At 50.1% G+C, this 22,500-nt stretch overlaps 2 protein-coding genes across 3 annotated transcripts in view; both read left to right on the top strand.

Moving 5' to 3' along the window:
* The window catches only part of LOC129829403 (RNA-binding protein 10-like), a 164,548-nt gene extending 162,590 nt beyond the window's left edge, over nt 1–1,958 (top strand). The window contains exon 22 of the mRNA XM_055891084.1: nt 1–1,958. This exon is cut by the window's left edge and continues 2,218 nt beyond it. The gene's annotated coding sequence lies outside the window, so the exon portion shown is untranslated.
* A 4,135-nt stretch (nt 1,959–6,093) lies between these two features.
* Nucleotides 6,094–22,500, top strand: part of lrrc23 (leucine rich repeat containing 23) — a 17,021-nt gene continuing 614 nt past the window's right edge. Inside the window, exons 1-8 of one of the 2 annotated variants that reach the window (XM_055891083.1) lie at nt 6,094–6,740; nt 7,069–7,216; nt 7,401–7,510; nt 10,357–10,477; nt 10,671–10,812; nt 12,414–12,544; nt 15,158–15,294; nt 20,995–21,199. In XM_055891083.1, coding sequence (XP_055747058.1) covers nt 7,121–7,216; nt 7,401–7,510; nt 10,357–10,477; nt 10,671–10,812; nt 12,414–12,544; nt 15,158–15,294; nt 20,995–21,199 — 942 coding nt within the window. In that variant the 5' untranslated portion in view covers nt 6,094–6,740; nt 7,069–7,120. The remainder of the gene's footprint in view (nt 6,741–7,068; nt 7,217–7,400; nt 7,511–10,356; nt 10,478–10,670; nt 10,813–12,413; nt 12,545–15,157; nt 15,295–20,994; nt 21,200–22,500) is intronic. The other variant, XM_055891082.1, reaches the window with a different exon arrangement.

The following is a 22,500-nucleotide window of genomic DNA, read 5'->3' as shown; positions in this document are numbered from 1 at the left end:
GATTTTCCCTTAATCTCCTAACTGTTCCCTTTCAATTGCTACCCTGGTTATGCTTATGCATTTCTTCTGTAAGAAACATTTAAATTTAGCCCTATCCATGTAGGCCAATTCCCACGAGTATAAAGGGTTAACTGGAAGTGGGGGGGGGGGGGCTGATCCAAGATGAGCACTTAGGGGGAAACTGTATCCTACTCCTCTAACTCCTCATACAAACAGGACTGGGACCATCTACTCTCCTGTATCACTACTACATAGATATATAGATAGATAGACAGGACTGGGACACGCTACACTCCTGTATCACTACTACATAGATATATATATAGATAGACAGGACTAGGACACGCTACTCTCCTGTATCACTACTACATAGATATATAGATATACAGACAGGACTGTGACACGCTACTCTCCTGTATCACTACTACATAGATATATAGACAGACAGGACTGGGACCATCTACTCTCCTGTATCACTACTACATAGATATATATATAGATAGACAGGACTGGGACCATCTACTCTCCTGTATCACTACTACATAGATATATATATAGATAGATAGGCTCCTGTTTTTAAATTCTACATCGGAAGGAAGGAACCGATGCAGTGTGGCCTGGTTGTCACGGAAAACTTCTCAAATCTGATCGCTGCACAGGACGCACCTTTCACCTGTGCTGCAGGGCGATACAGGACATCAACACTATATGAGATCAACGCTATGGGAGATTAACGCTATGGGAGATTAACGCTACGGAGATTAACGCTACGGAGATTAACGCTACGGAGATTAACGCTACGGGAGATTAACGCTGCGGAGATTAACGCTATGGGAGATTAACGCTACGGGAGATTAACGCTACGGGAGATCAACGCTACGGGAGATCAACGCTACGGGAGATTAACGCTACGGAGATTAACGCTACGGGAGATCAACGCTACGGGAGATTAACGCTACGGAGATTAACGCTACGGGAGATTAACGCTACGGAGATCAACGCTACGGGAGATCAACGCTACGGGAGATTAACGCTACGGGAGATTAACGCTACGGAGATTAACGCTACGGGAGATCAACGCTACGGGAGATTAACGCTACGGGGATCAACGCTACGGGAGATTAACGCTACGGGAGATCAACGCTACGGGAGATCAACGCTACGGGAGATCAACGCTACGGGAGATTAACGCTACGGGAGATCAACGCTACGGGAGATTAACGCTACGGGAGATTAACGCTACGGAGATTAACGCTACGGGAGATCAACGCTACGGAAGATCAATGCTACGGGAGAGCAACGCTACGGAAGATCAATGCTACGGGAGAGCAACGCTATGGGAGATCAATATGGAGGTGATCACCAACAGTAAACCAGCCATGGACGATAGAGAAAGGAGTTTTAGAGTCACGAAAGATAACCATCACTGGGTTCTGTATGTACGGCTTTGATATCCTACAGGGAGTGACATGACTATGTCTCCAATAGCAGCCACTGTGGCACCTGATTCCTGCACTACTTTTGACCAGGGCCCATAGCTCTATGTAGGGAATAGGGTGCCCTATTCCTGCACTACTTTTGACCAGGGCCCATAGCTCTATGTAGGGAATAGGGCGCCCTATTCCTGCACTACTTTTGACCAGGGCCCATAGCTCTATGTAGGGAATAGGGTGCCACGTGTCTGAAATGGCACCCTATTTCCCTATAGGGCCTGGTCAAAAGTAGTGCACTATATAGGGAATAGGGTGCCATTTGGGACTTAACTTAGACAGCTACCCACACAGAGTGTGAGGATTTTACCCAGATAGAGATGGGGACAGAACATTCTGATAGTGATCTGGCCTCCCATGGACAATGGACAGTATATCACACTGACAATGTATCGGGTGTGAACCAATAGTAATATCATTCTGATGTGTGTGTGTAAAAAATAAAACATGGAATTTGTAGTAAATGTATATTGTAATACAGTATTTGGTTCTGGGAGAAAAAAATTGATTTATTTGAAATACTGTCTATCATGATCTTTGTCTCCTTTTTCTAACGTTGTTTGTTTGATCGGGTATCGGGCTGTTGGATATCAATCTTTCAAATTACAAAGATCCAAATCTTTTAACTCCCCTATAACTTGATAGTACCTTGAGCATTTTAACCCTAGAATTGACTGGCTTGATTGACTGGCGTGATTGACTGGTGTGATTGACTGGCGTGATTGACTGGTGTGATTGACTGGCGTGATTGACTGGTGTGATTGACTGGTGTGATTGACTGGTGTGATTGACTGGTGTGATTGACTGGCGTGATTGACTGGTGTGATTGACTGGCGTGATTGACTGGTGTGATTGACTGGTTTGCTGCAGACATTTTTTGGTATCCTTCCCCAGATCTGTGCCTCGACACCATCCTGTCTCGGAGCTCTACGGACAATTCCTTCGACCTCATGTTTTGGTTTTTGCTCTGACATGCAGTCAACTGTGGGACCTTATATAGACAGGTGTGTGACTTTCCAAATCATGTCCAATCAATTGAATTTACCACAGGTGGACTCCAATCAAGTTGTAGAAACATCTCAAGGATGATCAATGGAAACATGGTGCACCTGAGCTCAATTTCGAGTCTCATAGCAAAAGGTCTGAATACTTATGTAAATAAGGTATATCTGTTTTTTATTTCTAAAAACGTGTTTTCTCTTTGTCGTTATGGGGTGTTGTGTGTAGATTGATGAGGATAAAAATGTATTGTATACATTTTAGAATAACAGGCTGACTACACCGCTTGCGCTGCAAAATCAATTTAGAAATCTATATTATTCAATTATTGCGCCAATGAGCGTCTGCGTTGCCAAGGGCTAAAATAGAAGTCCTATTTCCGATGCGGTTCGCACTGCATGTCCTGCCTCTCCCATCTCCTCATTGGTTTCTAGAAGCAGGTACCCACGTGCCATCTCCTCATTGGTTATACCCACGTGGGTGACTGAAAGACAAACGAGGTCAGTGGCGGTAATGCACCTAATTTATGAATGTTGCCAATCGCATTATAAAGTCAAGAGAAGAAAAAGCCTGGATGGAGGAGAGATGACTACACTGGCATATAGCCTCTGTTCTGGTCTGTGCTACTGGCAGACTACACTGGCATGTAGCCTCTGTTCTGGTCTGTGCTACTGGCATATAGCCTCTGTTCTGGTCTGTGCTACTGGCAGGCTACACTGGCATAAAGCCTCTGTTACGGTCTGTGCTACTGGCAGACTACACTGGCATATAGCCTCTGTTCCGGTCTGTGCTACTGGCAGACTACACTGGCATATAGCCTGTTCCGGTCTGTGCTACTGGCAGGCTACACTGGCATATAGCCTGTTCCGGTCTGTGCTACTGGCAGGCTACACTGGCATATAGCCTCTCTTCCGGTCTGTGCTACTGGCAGGCTACACTGGCATATAGCCTGTTCCGGTCTGTGCTACTGGCAGGCTACACTGGCATATAGCCTGTTCCGGTCTGTGCTACTGGCAGGCTACACTGGCATATAGCCTCTGTTCCGGTCTGTGCTACTGGCATGTAGCCTCTGTTCCGGTCTGTGCTACTGGCAGGCTACACTGGCATATAGCCTCTGTTCTGGTCTGTGCTACTGGCAGACTACACTGGCATATAGCCTCTGTTCCGGTCTGTGCTACTGGCAGACTACACTGGCATGTAGCCTCTGTTCTGGTCTGTGCTACTGGCAGACTACACTGGCATATAGCCTCTGTTCCGGTCTGTGCTACTGGCAGACTACACTGGCATGTAGCCTCTGTTCTGGTCTGTGCTACTGGCAGACTACACTGGCATATAGCCTCTGTTCTGGTCTGTGCTACTGGCAGACTACACTGGCATAAAGCCTCTGTTCCGGTCTGTGCTACTGGCATGTAGCCTCTGTTCTGGTCTGTGCTACTGGCAGACTACACTGGCATATAGCCTGTTCCGGTCTGTGCTACTGGCAGGCTACACTGGCATATAGCCTCTCTTCCGGTCTGTGCTACTGGCATGTAGCCTCTGTTCCGGTCTGTGCTACTGGCAGGCTACACTGGCATATAGCCTGTTCCGGTCTGTGTTACTGGCAGGCTACACTGGCATATAGCCTCTGTTCCGGTCTGTGCTACTGGCAGACTACACTGGCATATAGCCTCTGTTACGGTCTGTGCTACTGGCAGGCTACACTGGCATAAAGCCTCTGTTCCCGTCTGTGCTACTGGCATATAGCCTCTGTTCTGGTCTGTGCTACTGGCAGGCTACACTGGCATATAGCCTCTGTTCCGGTCTGTGCTACTGGCAGGCTACACTGGCATATAGCCTCTGTTACGGTCTGTGCTACTGGCAGGCTACACTGGCATATAGCCTCTGTTCCGGTCTGTGCTACTGGCAGGCTACACTGGCATATAGCCTCTGTTCTGGTCTGTGCTACTGGCAGGCTTCACTGGCATATAGCCTCTGCTCCGGTCTGTGCTACTGGCATATAGCCTCTGTTACGGTCTGTGCTACTGGCATATAGCCTCTGTTCTGGTCTGTGCTACTGGCAGGCTACACTGGCATATAGCCTCTGTTCCGGTCTGTGCTACTGGCATGTAGCCTCTGTTCTGGTCTGTGCTACTGGCAGGCTACACTGGCATATAGCCTGTTCCGGTCTGTGCTACTGGCAGGCTACACTGGCATATAGCCTCTGTTCTGGTCTGTGCTACTGGCAGGCTACACTGGCATATAGCCTCTGTTACGGTCTGTGCTACTGGCAGGCTACACTGGCATGTAGCCTCTGTTACGGTCTGTGCTACTGGCATATAGCCTCTGTTACGGTCTGTGCTACTGGCAGGCTACACTGGCATATAGCCTCTGTTCCGGTCTGTGCTACTGGCATGTAGCCTCTGTTCCGGTCTGTGCTACTGGCAGGCTACACTGGCATATAGCCTCTGTTCTGGTCTGTGCTACTGGCATGTAGCCTCTGTTACGGTCTGTGCTACTGGCATGTAGCCTCTGTTCCGGTCTGTGCTACTGGCAGGCTACACTGGCATATAGCCTCTGTTCCGGTCTGTGCTACTGGCATATAGCCTCTGTTCTAGTCTGTGCTACTGGCATGTAGCCTCTGTTACGGTCTGTGCTACTGGCAGGCTACACTGGCATATAGCCTCTGTTCTGGTCTGTGCTACTGGCAGACTACACTGGCATATAGCCTCTGTTACGGTCTGTGCTACTGGCAGGCTACACTGGCATATAGCCTGTGTTCTGGTCTGTGCTACTGGCATAAAGCCTCTGTTACGGTCTGTGCTACTGGCAGGCTACACTGGCATGTAGCCTCTGTTCCGGTCTGTGCTACTGGCAGGCTACACTGGCATATAGCCTCTGTTCTGGTCTGTGCTACTGGCAGGCTACACTGGCATATAGCCTCTGTTCTGGTCTGTGCTACTGGCAGGCTACACTGGCATATAGCCTCTGTTCTGGTCTGTGCTACTGGCAGGCTACACTGGCATATAGCCTGTTCCGGTCTGTGCTACTGGCAGGCTACACTGGCATGTAGCCTCTGTTCCGGTCTGTGCTACTGGCAGGCTACACTGGCATATAGCCTGTTCTGGTCTGTGCTACTGGCAGGCTACACTGGCATATAGCCTCTGTTACGGTCTGTGCTACTGGCAGGCTACACTGGCATATAGCCTCTGTTCTGGTCTGTGCTACTGGCATATAGCCTCTGTTCTGGTCTGTGCTACTGGCAGACTACACTGGCATATAGCCTCTGCTCCGGTCTGTGCTACTGGCAGACTACACTGGCATAACTGAACATGGTAATTAATATGCCATTTGTTATGTTTATGGTGAAACAAAACTGAGAAGGGGGGTGGGCGCACAAATTCTACCTGGGGGGGTCCATAACCGGTTTTGCCATCCCATAGTGCACCCTGGCCAGGAGAGTGCACATAGCCTCGTCCTGATTGCACACCACATTGTTTCAAATCACTGGTATACTGTTTGGAAGGCATTCATTAGAGGGAATTACACATGGACAACATTTCAAATTACTGGTATACTGTTGGGAAGGCATTCATTAGAGGGAATTACACATGGAAAACATTTCAAATCACTGGTATACTGTTGGGAAGGCATTCATTAAAGGGAATTACACATGGAAAACATTTCAAATCACTGGTATACTGTTGGGAAGGCATTCATTAGAGGGAATTACACATGGACAACAGCACCATTGGTGTCTTCTCACTTAGTGTGGTAAGTGGGACTGTGCATCAGAAAACAGAAGAGCTGTGAATGTATTTCTACATTACTGGTAGTTGTCTCAACATTGTGTTTCCAAACATGGTTTTACACAAGGTGTGGTTGAAGAAAAGAGGAATTACATTGTGTAAAATATTGGCAATCTTGACCTACATTGAGCAAAACACGCTATTTTGACTATTGCTGAATTGGTTCGCTCAAAATAACTAAATTACATTCTGTGAGTGAAAAACATGGCATGACACTGGCTTGGAAAGTCGTTGTTCCACATTATACCCCTTCAGTTGATGTTGTTATTACACAAATGCAATGCATTTTCTATGAACTTTTCCCCATGTATATTATACTCCATAATCATGGTTATACACAGGGCGATTTGACTTTTCTTTACAAAATATTTTTCACGCCAAGTTGCAAGAAGGATCCCAGCTCCCTCTGACCGCTGCTGTTGTTTCCATGGAAACGACAACATAACGCTGCGGCTAACCCGCTCAGGTAACTGCTTCTTTAAAATATTGTCAACAGTAACGTTAAACAGTTGGATTATTAAACAACTAGCTAGCTAACTATATAGCTAATAAAAAGCCTAAATTGGGGTATCATGGTCTGTACTATTTTCGATGTTGTCTCTTTTGAGACGCAACTTGGCAGGCTAGCTACTGTAACGTTACGCGTTAGCTGCACTGGCTAGCCCCAAGTCAGAAAGACAAGTGTAAAACTAGCTGTAAATGTAAAGCACTTCTTAAATTAAAATAAACGATGACACCCAATTGAATTCGATTAACTGAAGCTAGCTCACTAGAATTTATTTCAACATTGAAAGTGGCTCCAGTGACGCCCTCTCGTCCCCAGGCCAGACTGTTAAACAGAGCGGCATGTCGGAGGGAGAGGACGACGCGGCGCTGTCGGAGGGAGAGGAGGCGGCGAATGACGACGGACAGGAGGAAAATACGTCCGAAAAAGAGGAACAGGTGCACATTGACATTTGTTTCGTTTTTGGTTGTTGATTATCGATCACATGGGTAACCTAACCTACAATACATGTCAAAGTGGAAACTCATCAATAAAATGGGATTTATTCGGATTCATTGATTCATGAATTCATTATTTCATTGCTGGTTTAGCTGAGTGTTGTGTTGATGTGTCCCCTGCCAGATCGAGCCATGCCCTCTGACCAAGGAAATTCTGATCCCGGGTCTGTCTCTTTTGTGTCGCACCGGGAACGGCCTGGCGCACGCCTTTGTAAAGCTCGAACTGAAAGACAGGTGAGGTGAACACCACAGGACACAAAACACCTGGTGTGCATCTCAAATGGCACCCTATTCCATTTATAGTGCACTTCATTAGACCAGGGCCCTATTCCATTTATAGTGCACTACATTAGACCAGGGCCCTATTCCATTTATAGTGCACTTCATTAGACCAGGGCCCTATTCCATTTATAGTGCACTACATTAGACCAGGGCCCTATTCCATTTATAGTGCACTTCATTAGACCAGGGCCCTATTCCATTTATAGTGCACTTCATTAGACCAGGGCCCTATTCCATTTATAGTGCACTACATTAGACCAGGGCCCTATTCCATTTATAGTGCACTTCATTAGACCAGGGCCCTATTCCATTTATAGTGCACTACATTAGACCAGGGCCCTATTCCATTTATAGTGCACTTCATTAGACCAGGGCCCTATTCCATTTATAGTGCACTTCATTAGACCAGGGCCCTATTCCATTTATAGTGCACTTCATTAGACCAGGGCCCTATTCCATTTATAGTGCACTTCATTAGACCAGGGCCCTATTCCATTTATAGTGCACTTCATTAGACCAGGGCCCTATTCCATTTATAGTGCACTTCATTAGACCAGGGCCCTATTCCATTTATAGTGCACTTCATTAGACCAGGGCCCTATTCCATTTATAGTGCACTTCATTAGACCAGGGCCCTATTCCATTTATAGTGCACTTGCACTTCATTAGACCAGGGCCCTATTCCATTTATAGTGCACTTCATTAGACCAGGGCCCTATTCCATTTATAGTGCACTTCATTAGACCAGGGCCCTATTCCATTTATAGTGCACTTCATTAGACCAGGGCCCTATTCCATTTATAGTGCACTTCATTAGACCAGGGCCCTATTCCATTTATAGTGCACTTCATTAGACCAGGGCCCTATTCCATTTATAGTGCACTTCATTAGACCAGGGCCCTATTCCATTTATAGTGCACTTGCACTACTTTTGAACAGGGCCTATAGAGATGCCATTTGAGATGCAACCGGTTGGCCCCTAGCCCCTAATCCAAGACAATTGTTACATCTAAAATCATTGGATGGGTATAAGCAGCAATGCAACTTACCCCCTCTCTCTCCCTGTGTCTCCCTACCCCCTCTCTCTCCCTGTGTCTCCCTACCCCCTCTCTCTCCCTGTGCCTCCCTACCCCCCTCTCTCTCCCTGTGCCTCCCTACCCCCCTCTCTCTCCCTGTGCCTCCCTACCCCCCTCTCTCTCCCTGTGCCTCCCTACCCCCTCTCTCTCCCTGTGTCTCCCTACCCCCCTCTCTCTCCCTCTGCCTCCCTACCCCCTCTCTCTCCCTGTGTCTCCCTACCCCCCTCTCTCTCCCCGTGTTTCCCTACCCCCCTCTCTCTCCCTGTGCCTCCCTACCCCCTCTCTCTCCCTGTGCCTCCCTACCTCCCCCTCTCTCCCTGTGTCTCCCTACCCCCTCTCTCTCCCTGTGTCTCCCTACCCCCTCTCTCTCCCTGTGTCTCCCTACCCCCTCTCTCTCCCTGTGTCTCCCTACCCCCTCTCTCTCCCTGTGTCTCCCTACCCCCTCTCTCTCCCTGTGTCTCCCTACCCCCCTCTCTCTCCCTGTGTCTCCCTACCCCCTCTCTCTCCCTGTGTCTCCCTACCCCCCTCTCTCTCCCTGTGCCCCCCTACCCCCCTCTCTCTCCCTGTGCCTCCCTACCCCCCTCTCTCTCCCTGTGCCTCCCTACCCCCTCTCTCTCCCTGTGTCTCCCTACCCCCTCTCTCTCCCTGTGTCTCCCTACCCCCTCTCTCTCCCTGTGTCTCCCTACCCCCTCTCTCTTCCTCTGCCTCCCTACCCCCCTCTCTCTCCCTGTGTCTCCCTACCCCCTCTCTCTCCCTGTGTCTCCCTACCCCCTCTCTCTCCCTGTGTCTCCCTACCCCCCTCTCTCTCCCTGTGCCTCCCTACCCCCCTCTCTCCCTGTGCCTCCATACCCCCTCTCTCTCCCTGTGCCTCCCTACCCCCCTCTCTCTCCCTGTGTCTCCCTACCCCGTCTCTCTCCCTCTGCCTCCCTACCCCCCTCTCTCTCCCTGTGTCTCCCTACCCCCCTCTCTCTCCCTGTGCCTCCCTACCCCCCTCTCTCTCCCTGTGTCTCCCTACCCCCTCTCTCTCCCTGTGTCTCCCTACCCCCCTCTCTCTCCCTGTGTCTCCCTACCCCCTCTCTCTCCCTGTGTCTCCCTACCCCCTCTCTCTCCCTGTGCCTTCCTACCCCCTCTCTCTCCCTGTGTCTCCCTACCCCCTCTCTCTCTCTGTGTCTCCCTACCCCCTCTCTCTCCCTGTGTCTCCCTACCCCCCTCTCTCTCCCTGTGTCTCCCTACCCCCTCTCTCTCCCTGTGTATCCCTACCCCCTCTCTCTCCCTGTGTCTCCCTACCCCCTCTCTCTCCCTGTGTCTCCCTACCCCCTCTCTCTCCCTGTGTCTCCCTACCCCCTCTCTCTCCCTGTGTCTCCCTACCCCCCTCTCTCTCCCTGTGTCTCCCTACCCCCTCTCTCTCCCTGTGTCTCCCTATCCCCCTCTCTCTCCCTGTGCCTCCCTACCCCGTCTCTCTCCCCGTGCCTCCCTACCTCCTCTCTCTCCCCGTGCCTCCCTACCCCCTCTCTCTCCCCGTGCCTCCCTACCCCCTCTCTGTCCCCCTCTCTGTCCCCCCATCTCTCTCTCCTCCTCCCTCTCCCTCTCTCCCCCTTCCCTCTCTCTCCCCCCCTCCCTCTTTCTTCCCCTCCCTCTCTCTCTCCTCCTCCCTCTTTCTTCCCCTCCCTCTCTCTCTCCTCCTCCCTCTCCCTCTCTCCCCCTCCCTCCCTCTCTCCCCAGACGTCTGACGGACATGGCCCTGGTTAGCTCGTTTGTCCACCTGCGTTTCCTGGACGTGTCATCCAACCACCTCTCGGACCTTTCACCCCTGGCCGCCCTCACACAGCTGCTGTGGCTGAAGGCAAGGACCCAAAATCGCACCATATTCCTCATATAGTGCAACATTTTGATCAGAGTCTTGGTATATAGAATTGTCTTCGTCCCACATTAGTCCCAAATAAGGACACTCCCTCCTGTGTAAGACGTTGTAGGATTTTTCAATAATAATAATATAAAAATATCCTTTCACCCCCCCCCACCCCTCCACCCCCCAGGGTGATGGTAACATGGTGGCCGGGTTCAGAGGTCAGCCCCTGGGTCAGCTGACCTACCTACAGTGGCTGAGTCTGGCCCTGAACCGCCTCAGAGACCTGGAAGGCCTAAAAGGCCTCGCCCTGGAGAGCCTCAACCTCATTGGTCAGTCTGGGAGGGGGTGTGAAGAGCCGTAACCTCATTAGTCAGTCTGGGAGGGGGTGTGAAGAGCCGTAACCTCATTGGTCAGTCTGGGAGAGGGTGTGAAGAGCCATAACCTCATTGGTCAGTCTGGGAGAGGGTGTGGGAGAGCCTCAACATCATAGGTCAGTCTGTGGAGAGGGTGTGGGAGAGTCTCAACCTCATTGGTCAGTCTGGGAGGGGGTGTGGGAGAGCCTCGACATCATAGGTCAGTCTGTGGAGAGGGTGTGGGAGAGCCTCAACATCATTGGTCAGTCTGGGAGGGGGTGTGGGAGAGCCTCAACATCATAGGTCAGTCTGGGAGGGGGTGTGGGAGAGTCTCAACCTCATTGGTCAGTCTGGAAGAGGGTGTGGGAGAGCCTCAACATCATAGGTCAGTCTGGGAGGGGGTGTGGGAGAGTCTCAACCTCATTGGTCAGTCTGTGGAGAGGGTGTGGGAGAGCCTCAACATCATAGGTCAGTCTGGGAGAGGGTGTGGGAGAGCCTCAACATCATTGGTCAGTCTGGAAGAGGGTGTAGGAGAGCCTCAACCTCATTGGTCCGTCTGGAAGGGGTGTAGGAGAGCCTCAACATCATTGGTCAGTCTGAGGAGAGGGTGTTGGAGAACCTCATTGGCCAGGATTGATCTATTGACATAGATTAAAGGTCTGAATGTGGCTGAGATAAAGTAACATATCTCACAATCAGTGTACTGAGTTGACCTAATAGAGACGGACCATTACCTAGCATGGACCCATAAAGAATGATAGAGGACTCTTCTTTGTATCTGTTCCATTATGGCGTCCGTTAACGCATGGGCAGTGCCATTGAGGCCATCTCAATTTTGAAGTAGTACATTTTCTTCTAATATAATATCTTGCCTTTTGGCAGACACTTTTATCCAAAGCGACTTACAGTCACGCGTGCATACGTTTTACGTATGGGTTGTCCTGGGAATCGAACCCACTACCCTGGCGTTACAAGCGCCATGCTCTACCAACTGAGCAGGTTGGTAAACATACTGCCAGCTGGAGGACTGTGTTGTTTGAGCAGGTATAAAGCTACGGTTGGCGATTTACTGTCACCTACAGTTATGGAATGTTTGCTCATAAGCATAATTCATTGGCTGATCCCTCCTGATAACCTGGATGGAATTATGTGACCCTTCCTTAACACATAGGAAGTCCCACCCAGCTGACTACTTTAAAATGGTGGAATCGCTGCCCATGCTAAAACTGGCTTTTGAGCTCTAGAGTCCTCTATCTATCTCTATGGCATAGACAGAAATACATGCCATTACCTGGCATAGACAGGCAGACAGACAGACAGACAGACAGACAGACAGACAGACAGACAGGCAGACAGACAGACAGACAGGCAGGCAGACAGACAGACAGACAGACATGTCTTATTTGTGTTCATAATATGATACCTGAGTGACTCAACAAAATAAATGGGGGTCCCCTGAGTGTCGAGGCCTGGGTCCGTAGGTTGAGTATGGCCGCTCTAAGTAACGGTATCCAGAGGGTGTCTGTGTGTCGTTGCTTGGTAACGGTATCCAGAGGGTGTCTGTGTGTCGTTGCTAGGTAACGGTATCCAGAGGGTGTCGGGGCTACGGTACCATCACCTGACCAACCTGGTGACTCTGGAACTGAGAGGAAACAAACTGGAGACCACCGACGGAATCTACCTACCCAACCTCCGACGCCTCTACCTGGTAACCTTTAACCCCTAACCTCTACCTACCCAACCTCCGACGCCTCTACCTGGTAACCTTTAACCCCTAACCTCTATCTGCCCAACCTCCGACGCCCCTACCTGGTAACCTTTAACCTCTCACCATAACCTCTATCTGCCCAACCTCCGACGCCTCTACCTGGTAACCTTTAACCCCTAACCTCTATCTGCCCAACCTCCGACGCCTCTACCTGGTAACCTTTAACCTCTCACCATAACCTCTATCTGCCCAACCTCCGACGCCTCTACCTGGTAACCTTTAACCTCTAACCTCTCACCATAACCTCTATCTGCCCAACCTCCGACGCCTCTACCTGGTAACCTCTAACCTCTCACCATAACCTCTATCTGCCCAACCTCCGACGCATCTACCTGGTAACCTTTAACCTCTAACCTCTCACCATAACCTCTATCTGCCCAACCTCCGACGCCCCTACCTGGTAACCTTTAACCTCTCACCATAACCTCTATCTACCCAACCTCCGACGTCTCTACCTGGTAACCTTTAACCTCTAACCTCTATCTGCCCAACCTCCGACGCCTCTACCTGGTAACCTCTAACCTCTCACCATAACCTCTATCTACCCAACCTCCGACGTCTCTACCTGGTAACCTTTAACCTCTAACCTCTCACCATAACCTCTACCTACCCAACCTCCGACGCCTCTACCTGGTAACCTTTAACCCCTAACCATAACCTCTACCTACCCAACCTCCGACGCCTCTACCTGGTAACCTTTAACCCCTAACCTCTCACCATAACCTCTATCTGCCCAACCTCCGACGCCTCTACCTGGTAACCTTTAACCTCTCACCATAACATCTATCTGCTCAACCTCCGACGCCTCTACCTGGTAACCTTTAACCTCTAACCTCTCACCATAACCTCTATCTGCCCAACCTCCGACGCCTCTACCTGGTAACCTTTAACCTCTCACCATAACCTCTATCTGCCCAACCTCCGACGCCTCTACCTGGTAACCTTTAACCTGTGACGCCTCTAGCTGACCTTTCAACCCTAACTCTAACCTACACAGCCTCGACCTGACCTTTCAACCCTAACTCTAACCTACACAGGCTCTACCAGACCTTTCAACCCTAACTCTAACCTACACAGCCTCGACCTGACCTTTCAACCCTAACTCTAACCTACACAGCCTCTACCTGACCTTTCAACCCTAACTCTAACCTCTATCTGCCCAGCCTCCGACGCCTCTACCTGGTAACCTTTAACCTCTAACCATAACCTCTATCTGCCCAACCTCCGACGCCTCTACCTGGTAACCTTTAACCTCTAACCATAACCTCTATCTGCCCAACCTCTGACGCCTCTACCTGGTAACCTTTAACCTCTAACCTCTCACCATAACCTCTATCTGCCCAACCTCCGACGCCTCTACCTGGTAACCTTTAACCACTAACCATAACCTCTACCTACCCAACCTCTGACGCCTCTACCTGGTAACCTTTAACCCCTAACCTCTATCTGCCCAACCTCCGACGCCTCTACCTGGTAACCTCTAACCTTTAACCCCTAACCATAACCTCTACCTACCCAACCTCCGACGCCTCTACCTGGTAACCTTTAACCTCTAACCTCTCACCATAACCTCTATCTGCCCAACCTCCGACGCCTCTACCTGGTAACCTTTAACCCCTAACCTCTCACCATAACCTCTATCTGCCCAACCTCCGACGCCTCTACCTGGTAACCTTTAACCTCTCACCATAACATCTATCTGCTCAACCTCCGACGCCTCTACCTGGTAACCTTTAACCTCTAACCTCTCACCATAACCTCTATCTGCCCAACCTCCGACGCCTCTACCTGGTAACCTTTAACCTCTCACCATAACCTCTATCTGCCCAACCTCCGACGCCTCTACCTGGTAACCTTTAACCCCTAACCATAACCTCTATCTGCCAAATCTCCAACGCCTCTACCTGGTAACCTTTAACCTGTGACGCCTCTAGCTGACCTTTCAACCCTAACTTTCACCTACACAGCCTCTACCTGACCTTTCAACCCTAACTCTAACCTACACAGGCTCTAGCTGACCTTTCAACCCTAACTCTAACCTACACAGCCTCTACCTGACCTTTCAACCCTAACCTCTAACCTACACAGCCTCTACCTGACCTTTCAACCCTAACTCTAACCTACACAGGCTCTAGCTGACCTTTCAACCCTAACTCTAACCTACACAGCCTCTACCTGACCTTTCAACCCTAACTCTAACCTACACAGCCTCTACCTGACCTTTCAACCCTAACTCTAACCTACACAGCCTCGACCTGACCTTTCAACCCTAACCTCTAACCTACACAGCCTCTACCTGACCTTTCAACCCTAACTCTAACCTACACAGCCTCTACCTGACCTTTCAACCCTAACTCTAACCTACACAGGCTCTACCTGACCTTTCAACCCTAACTCTAACCTACACAGCCTCTACATGACCTTTCAACCCTAACCTCTAACCTGGTAACTTTCATCCTCTCACCCATAACCCCAACTGATTCCTGTTTCTAACCTTTCACCTGTCACTTACCTCAGTTTAATTGTGACCTGTAACTTCTGACCCCTGTGCAGGCCCAGAATACTATCAAGCGTCTGGAGGGTCTGGGTAAGCTGGAGCATCTGACCACCCTGCACCTCCGAGACAACCAACTGGAGAATCTAGACGGCATCAGTCCCAACATGAAGGCCCTGCAGTACCTCAACATCAGGTAGACATCAGTCCCAACATGAAGGCCCTGCAGTACCTCAACATCAGGTAGACATCAGTCCCAACATGAAGGCCCTGCAGTACCTCAACATCAGGTAGACATCAGTCCCAACATGAAGGCCCTGCAGTACCTCAACATCAGGTAGACATCAGTCCCAACATGATGGCCCTGCAGTACCTCAACATCAGGTAGACATCAGTCCCAACATGAAGGCCCTGCAGTACCTCAACATCAGGTAGACATCAGTCCCAACATGATGGCCCTGCAGTACCTCAACATCAGGTAGACGTCAGTCCCAACATGAAGGCCCTGCAGTACCTCAACATCAGGTAGACATCAGTCCCAACATGATGGCCCTGCAGTACCTCAACATCAGGTAGACATCAGTCCCAACATGATGGCCCTGCAGTACCTCAACATCAGGTAGACATCAGTCCCAACATGAAGGCCCTGCAGTACCTCAACATCAGGTAGACATCAGTCCCAACATGAAGGCCCTGCAGTACCTCAACATCAGGTAGACATCAGTCCCAACATGAAGGCCCTGCAGTACCTCAACATCAGGTAGACATCAGTCCCAACATGATGGCCCTGCAGTACCTCAACATCAGGTAGACATCAGTCCCAACATGATGGCCCTGCAGTACCTCAACATCAGGTAGACATCAGTCCCAACATGATGGCCCTGCAGTACCTCAACATCAGGTAGACATCAGTCCCAACATGAAGGCCCTGTAGTACCTCAACATCAGGTAGACATCAGTCCCAACATGATGGCCCTGCAGTACCTCAACATCAGGTAGACATCAGTCCCAACATGAAGGCCCTGCAGTACCTCAACATCAGGTAGACATCAGTCCCAACATGAAGGCCCTGCAGTACCTCAACATCAGGTAGACATCAGTCCCAACATGAAGGCCCTGCAGTACCTCAACATCAGGTAGACATCAGTCCCAACATGAAGGCCCTGCAGTACCTCAACATCAGGTAGACATCAGTCCCAACATGAAGGCCCTGCAGTACCTCAACATCAGGTAGACATCAGTCCCAACATGAAGGCCCTGTAGTACCTCAACATCAGGTAGACATCAGTCCCAACATGAAGGCCCTACAGTACCTCAACATCAGGTAGACATCAGTCCCAACATGAAGGCCCTGCAGTACCTCAACATCAGGTAGACATCAGTCCCAACATGGAGGCCCTGCAGTACCTCAACATCAGGTAGACATCAGTCCCAACATGAAGTTCCTGCAGTACCTCAACATCAGGTAGACGTCAGTCCCAACATGAAGGCCCCGTAGTACCTCAACATCAGGTAGACATCAGTCCCAACATGAAGGCCCTGCAGTACCTCAACATCAGGTAGACATCAGTCCCAACATGAAGGCCCTGCATTACCTCAACATCAGGTAGACATCAGTCCCAACAAGAAGGCCCTGTAGTACCTCAACATCAGGTAGACATCAGTCCCAACATGAAGGCCCTGCAGTACCTCAACATCAGGTAGACATCAGTCCCAACATGATGGCCCTGCAGTACCTCAACATCAGGTAGACATCAGTCCCAACATGAAGTTCCTGCAGTACCTCAACATCAGGTAGACGTCAGTCCCAACATGATGGCCCTGCATTACCTCAACATCAGGTAGACATCAGTCCCAACAAGAAGGCCCTGTAGTACCTCAACATCAGGTAGACATCAGTCCCAACATGAAGGCCCTGCAGTACCTCAACATCAGGTAGACATCAGTCCCAACATGAAGGCCCTGCAGTACCTCAACATCAGGTAGACATCAGTCCCAACATGAAGGCCCTGTAGTACCTCAACATCAGGTAGACATCAGTCCCAACATGAAGGCCCTGCAGTACCTCAACATCAGGTAGACATCAGTCCCAACATGAAGGCCCTGCAGTACCTCAACATCAGGTAGACATCAGTCCCAACATGAAGGCCCTGCATTACCTCAACATCAGGTAGACATCAGTCCCAACAAGAAGGCCCTGTAGTACCTCAACATCAGGTAGACATCAGTCCCAACATGAAGGCCCTGCAGTACCTCAACATCAGGTAGACATCAGTCCCAACATGATGGCCCTGCAGTACCTCAACATCAGGTAGACATCAGTCCCAACATGAAGGCCCTGCAGTACCTCAACATCAGTCCCAACATGAAGGCCCTGCAGTACCTCAACATCAGTCCCAACATGAAGGCCCTGTAGTACCTCAACATCAGGTAGACATCAGTCCCAACATGAAGGCCCTGCAGTACCTCAACATCAGGTAGACATCAGTCCCAACATGAAGGCCCTGTAGTACCTCAACATCAGGTAGACATCAGTCCCAACATGAAGGCCCTGCAGTACCTCAACATCAGGTAGACATCAGTCCCAACATGAAGGCCCTGTAGTACCTCAACATCAGGTAGACATCAGTCCCAACATGATGGCCCTGCAGTACCTCAACATCAGTCCCAACATGAAGGCCCTGCAGTACCTCAACATCAGTCCCAACATGAAGGCCCTGCAGTACCTCAACATCAGGTAGACATCAGTCCCAACATGATGGCCCTGCAGTACCTCAACATCAGGTAGACATCAGTCCCAACATGAAGGCCCTGCAGTACCTCAACATCAGGTAGACATCAGTCCCAACATGAAGGCCCTGCAGTACCTCAACATCAGGTAGACATCAGTCCCAACATGAAGGCCCTGTAGTACCTCAACATCAGGTAGACATCAGTCCCAACATGAAGTTCCTGCAGTACCTCAACATCAGGTAGACGTCAGTCCCAACATGATGGCCCTGCATTACCTCAACATCAGGTAGACATCAGTCCCAACAAGAAGGCCCTGCAGTACCTCAACATCAGGTAGACATCAGTCCCAACATGAAGGCCCTGTAGTACCTCAACATCAGGTAGACATCAGTCCCAACATGAAGGCCCTGCATTACCTCAACATCAGGTAGACATCAGTCCCAACAAGAAGGCCCTGTAGTACCTCAACATCAGGTAGACATCAGTCCCAACATGAAGGCCCTGCAGTACCTCAACATCAGGTAGACATCAGTCCCAACATGAAGGCCCTGCAGTACCTCAACTCAGTCAACTGGCCTTCACTAAACATCTGACGTCAATCCCACTGACAGATGTATAACATACAAATGTATAAATACCTCTCTTTACCTCAGCAGGCTACTGCATCGTAGTACCCCTCCATCTCTGTCTTCTCTTTACCTCAGCAGGCTACTGCATCGTAGTACCCCTCCATCTCTGTCTTCTCTTTACCTCAGCAGGCTACTGCATCGTAGTACCCCCTCCATCTCTGTCTTCTCTTTACCTCAGCAGGCTACTGCATCGTAGTACCCCTCCATCTCTGTCTTCTCTTTACCTCAGCAGGCTACTGCATCGTAGTACACTTCCATCTCTGTCTTCTCTTTACCTCAGCAGGCTACTGCATCGTAGTACCCCTCCATCTCTGTCTTCTCTTTACCTCAGCAGACTAACGCATCGTAGTACCCCTCCATCTCCGTCTTCTCTTTACCTCAACAGGCTACTGCATCGTAGTACCCCTCCATCTCCGTCTTCTCTTTACCTCAGCAGGCTACAGCATCGTAGTACCCCCTCCATCTCTGTCTTCTCTTTACCTCAGCAGGCTACTGCATCGTAGTACCCCTCCATCTCTGTCTTCTCTTTACCTCAGCAGGCTACTGCATCATAGTACCCCTCCATCTCTGTCTTCTCTTTACCTCAGCAGGCTACCGCATCGTAGTACCCCTCCATCTCTGTCTTCTCTTTACCTCAGCAGGCTACCGCATCGTAGTACCCCTCCATCTCTGTCTTCTCTTTACCTCAGCAGGCTACTGCATCGTAGTACCCCTCCATCTCTGTCTTCTCTTTACCTCAGCAGGCTACTGCATCGTAGTACCCCTCCATCTCTGTCTTCTCTTTACCTCAGCAGGCTACTGCATCGTAGTACCCCTCCATCTCTGTCTTCTCTTTACCTCAGCAGGCTACTGCATCGTAGTACCCCTCCATCTCTGTCTTCTCTTTACCTCAGCAGGCTACTGCATCGTAGTACCCCTCCATCTCTGTCTTCTCTTTACCTCAGCAGGCTACTGCATCATAGTACCCCTCCATCTCTGTCTTCTCTTTACCTCAGCAGGCTACCGCATCGTAGTACCCCTCCATCTCTGTCTTCTCTTTACCTCAGCAGGCTACCGCATCGTAGTACCCCTCCATCTCTGTCTTCTCTTTACCTCAGCAGGCTACTGCATCGTAGTACCCCTCCATCTCTGTCTTCTCTTTACCTCAGCAGGCTACTGCATCGTAGTACCCCTCCATCTCTGTCTTCTCTTTACCTCAGCAGGCTACTGCATCGTAGTACCCCTCCATCTCTGTCTTCTCTTTACCTCAGCAGGCTACCGCATCGTAGTACCCCTCCATCTCTGTCTTCTCTTTACCTCAGCAGGCTACCGCATCATAGTACCCCTCCATCTCCGTCTTCTCTTTACCTCAGCAGGCTACTGCATCATAGTACTTCTCCATCTCCGTCTTCTCTTTACCTCAGCAGGCTACTGCATCGTAGTACCCCTCCATCTCCGTCTTCTCTTTACCTCAACAGGCTACTGCATCGTAGTACCCCTCCATCTCTGTCTTCTCTTTACCTCAGCAGGCTACTGCATCGTAGTACCCCTCCATCTCTGTCTTCTCTTTACCTCAGCAGGCTACTGCATCGTAGTACCCCTCCATCTCTGTCTTCTCTTTACCTCAGCAGGCTACTGCATCGTAGTACCCCTCCATCTCTGTCTTCTCTTTACCTCAGCAGGCTACTGCATCGTAGTACCCCTCCATCTCTGTCTTCTCTTTACCTCAGCAGGCTACTGCATCGTAGTACCCCTCCATCTCTGTCTTCTCTTTACCTCAGCAGGCTACTGCATCGTAGTACCCCTCCATCTCTGTCTTCTCTTTACCTCAGCAGGCTACTGCATCGTAGTACCCCTCCATCTCTGTCTTCTCTTTACCTCAGCAGGCTTCTGCATCGTAGTACCCCTCCATCTCTGTCTTCTCTTTACCTCAACAGGCTACTGCATCGTATTACCCCTCCATCTCCGTCTTCTCTTTACCTCAGCAGGCTACTGCATCGTAGTACCCCTCCATCTCTGTCTTCTCTTTACCTCAGCAGGCTACTGCATCGTAGTACCCCTCCATCTCTGTCTTCTCTTTACCTCAGCAGGCTACCGCATCGTAGTACCCCTCCATCTCTGTCTTCTCTTTACCTCAGCAGGCTACTGCATCGTAGTACCCCTCCATCTCCGTCTTCTCTTTACCTCAGCAGGCTACTGCATCGTAGTACCCCTCCATCTCTGTCTTCTCTTTACCTCAGCAGACTACTGCATCGTAGTACCCCTCCATCTCTGTCTTCTCTTTACCTCAGCAGGCTACTGCATCGTAGTACCCCTCCATCTCTGTCTTCTCTTTACCTCAGCAGGCTACTGCATCGTAGTACCCCTCCATCTCTGTCTTCTCTTTACCTCAGCAGGCTACTGCATCGTAGTACCCCTCCATCTCTGTCTTCTCTTTACCTCAGCAGGCTACAGCATCGTAGTACCCCTCCATCTCTGTCTTCTCTTTACCTCAGCAGGCTACTGCATCGTAGTACCCCTCCATCTACCATTCTCTCCTCCTTCCCCTCCTCCAGGGGTAACCTGGTGTCTGCCCAGCGTGCCTTGCGTAGTCTGGTGGGCGTATCCAGGACATTGCGAGCGCTGGTCCTATCGGAAAACCCTCTCGTGGAGACGGAGGACTACCGTCTGTGTGTCCTGAGCCGCTTGCCGTTGCTGGAGCGTCTCGACAAGGAACCCATCTCTCCCGAGGAGAAGTCTGAGGCACAGGAGAAACTCAGGGTATAACACACACGCACAGGAGAAACTCAGGGTGTAACACACACACACAGGAGAAACTCAGGGTATAACACACACACACAGGAGAAACTCAGGGTATAACACACACACACAGGAGAAACTCAGGGTATAACACACACGCACAGGAGAAACTCAGGGTGTAACACACACACACAGGAGAAACTCAGGGTATAACACACACACACAGGAGAAACTCAGGGTGTAACACACACACACAGGAGAAACTCAGGGTATAACACACACACACAGGAGAAACTCAGGGTATAACACACACACACAGGAGAAACTCAGGGTATAACACACACACACAGGAGAAACTCAGGGTGTAACACACACACACAGGAGAAACTCAGGGTGTAACACACACACACAGGAGAAACTCAGGGTATAACACACACACACACAGGAGAAACTCAGGGTGTAACACACACACACAGGAGAAACTCAGGGTATAACACACACACACAGGAGAAACTCAGGGTATAACACACACACACACAGGAGAAACTCAGGGTGTAACACACACACACAGGAGAAACTCAGGGTGTAACACACACACACAGGAGAAACTCAGGGTATAACACACACACACACAGGAGAAACTCAGGGTGTAACACACACACACAGGAGAAACTCAGGGTATAACACACACACACAGGAGAAACTCAGGGTATAACACACACACACACACAGGAGAAACTCAGGGTGTAACACACACACACAGGAGAAACTCAGGGTATAACACACACACACAGGAGAAACTCAGGGTGTAACACACACACACAGGAGAAACTCAGGGTATAACACACACACACAGGAGAAACTCAGGGTATAACACACACACACAGGAGAAACTCAGGGTATAACACACACACACAGGAGAAACTCAGGGTGTAACACACACACACAGGAGAAACTCAGGGTGTAACACACACACACAGGAGAAACTCAGGGTATAACACACACACACAGGAGAAACTCAGGGTATAACACACACACACAGGAGAGACAGACATAGAGACAACGCATCATAATCGAATATCTGACATTTAGCAGACACTTTTATGTATGTGTAGTCCCAGGAATCAAACCCACTATTCTGGTGTTGCAAGGACCATGTTCTACCAACTCAGCTACGCTTAAGTCAGTGGGGGCTGTTGAGGGAAGGACGGCTCATAATCATGTCTGGAACGGATCAACTGGAATGGCACTCTGCCACTAATTCCAGCCATTACCTCGAGCCCGTCCTCCCCTAATTAAGGTGTCACCAACCCCCTGTGACT

Source organism: Salvelinus fontinalis, chromosome 31 (genome assembly GCF_029448725.1).
Source record: "Salvelinus fontinalis isolate EN_2023a chromosome 31, ASM2944872v1, whole genome shotgun sequence".
Classification (NCBI taxonomy): domain Eukaryota; kingdom Metazoa; phylum Chordata; class Actinopteri; order Salmoniformes; family Salmonidae; genus Salvelinus; species Salvelinus fontinalis.
This window is presented reverse-complemented; position numbering and strand designations above follow the sequence as displayed.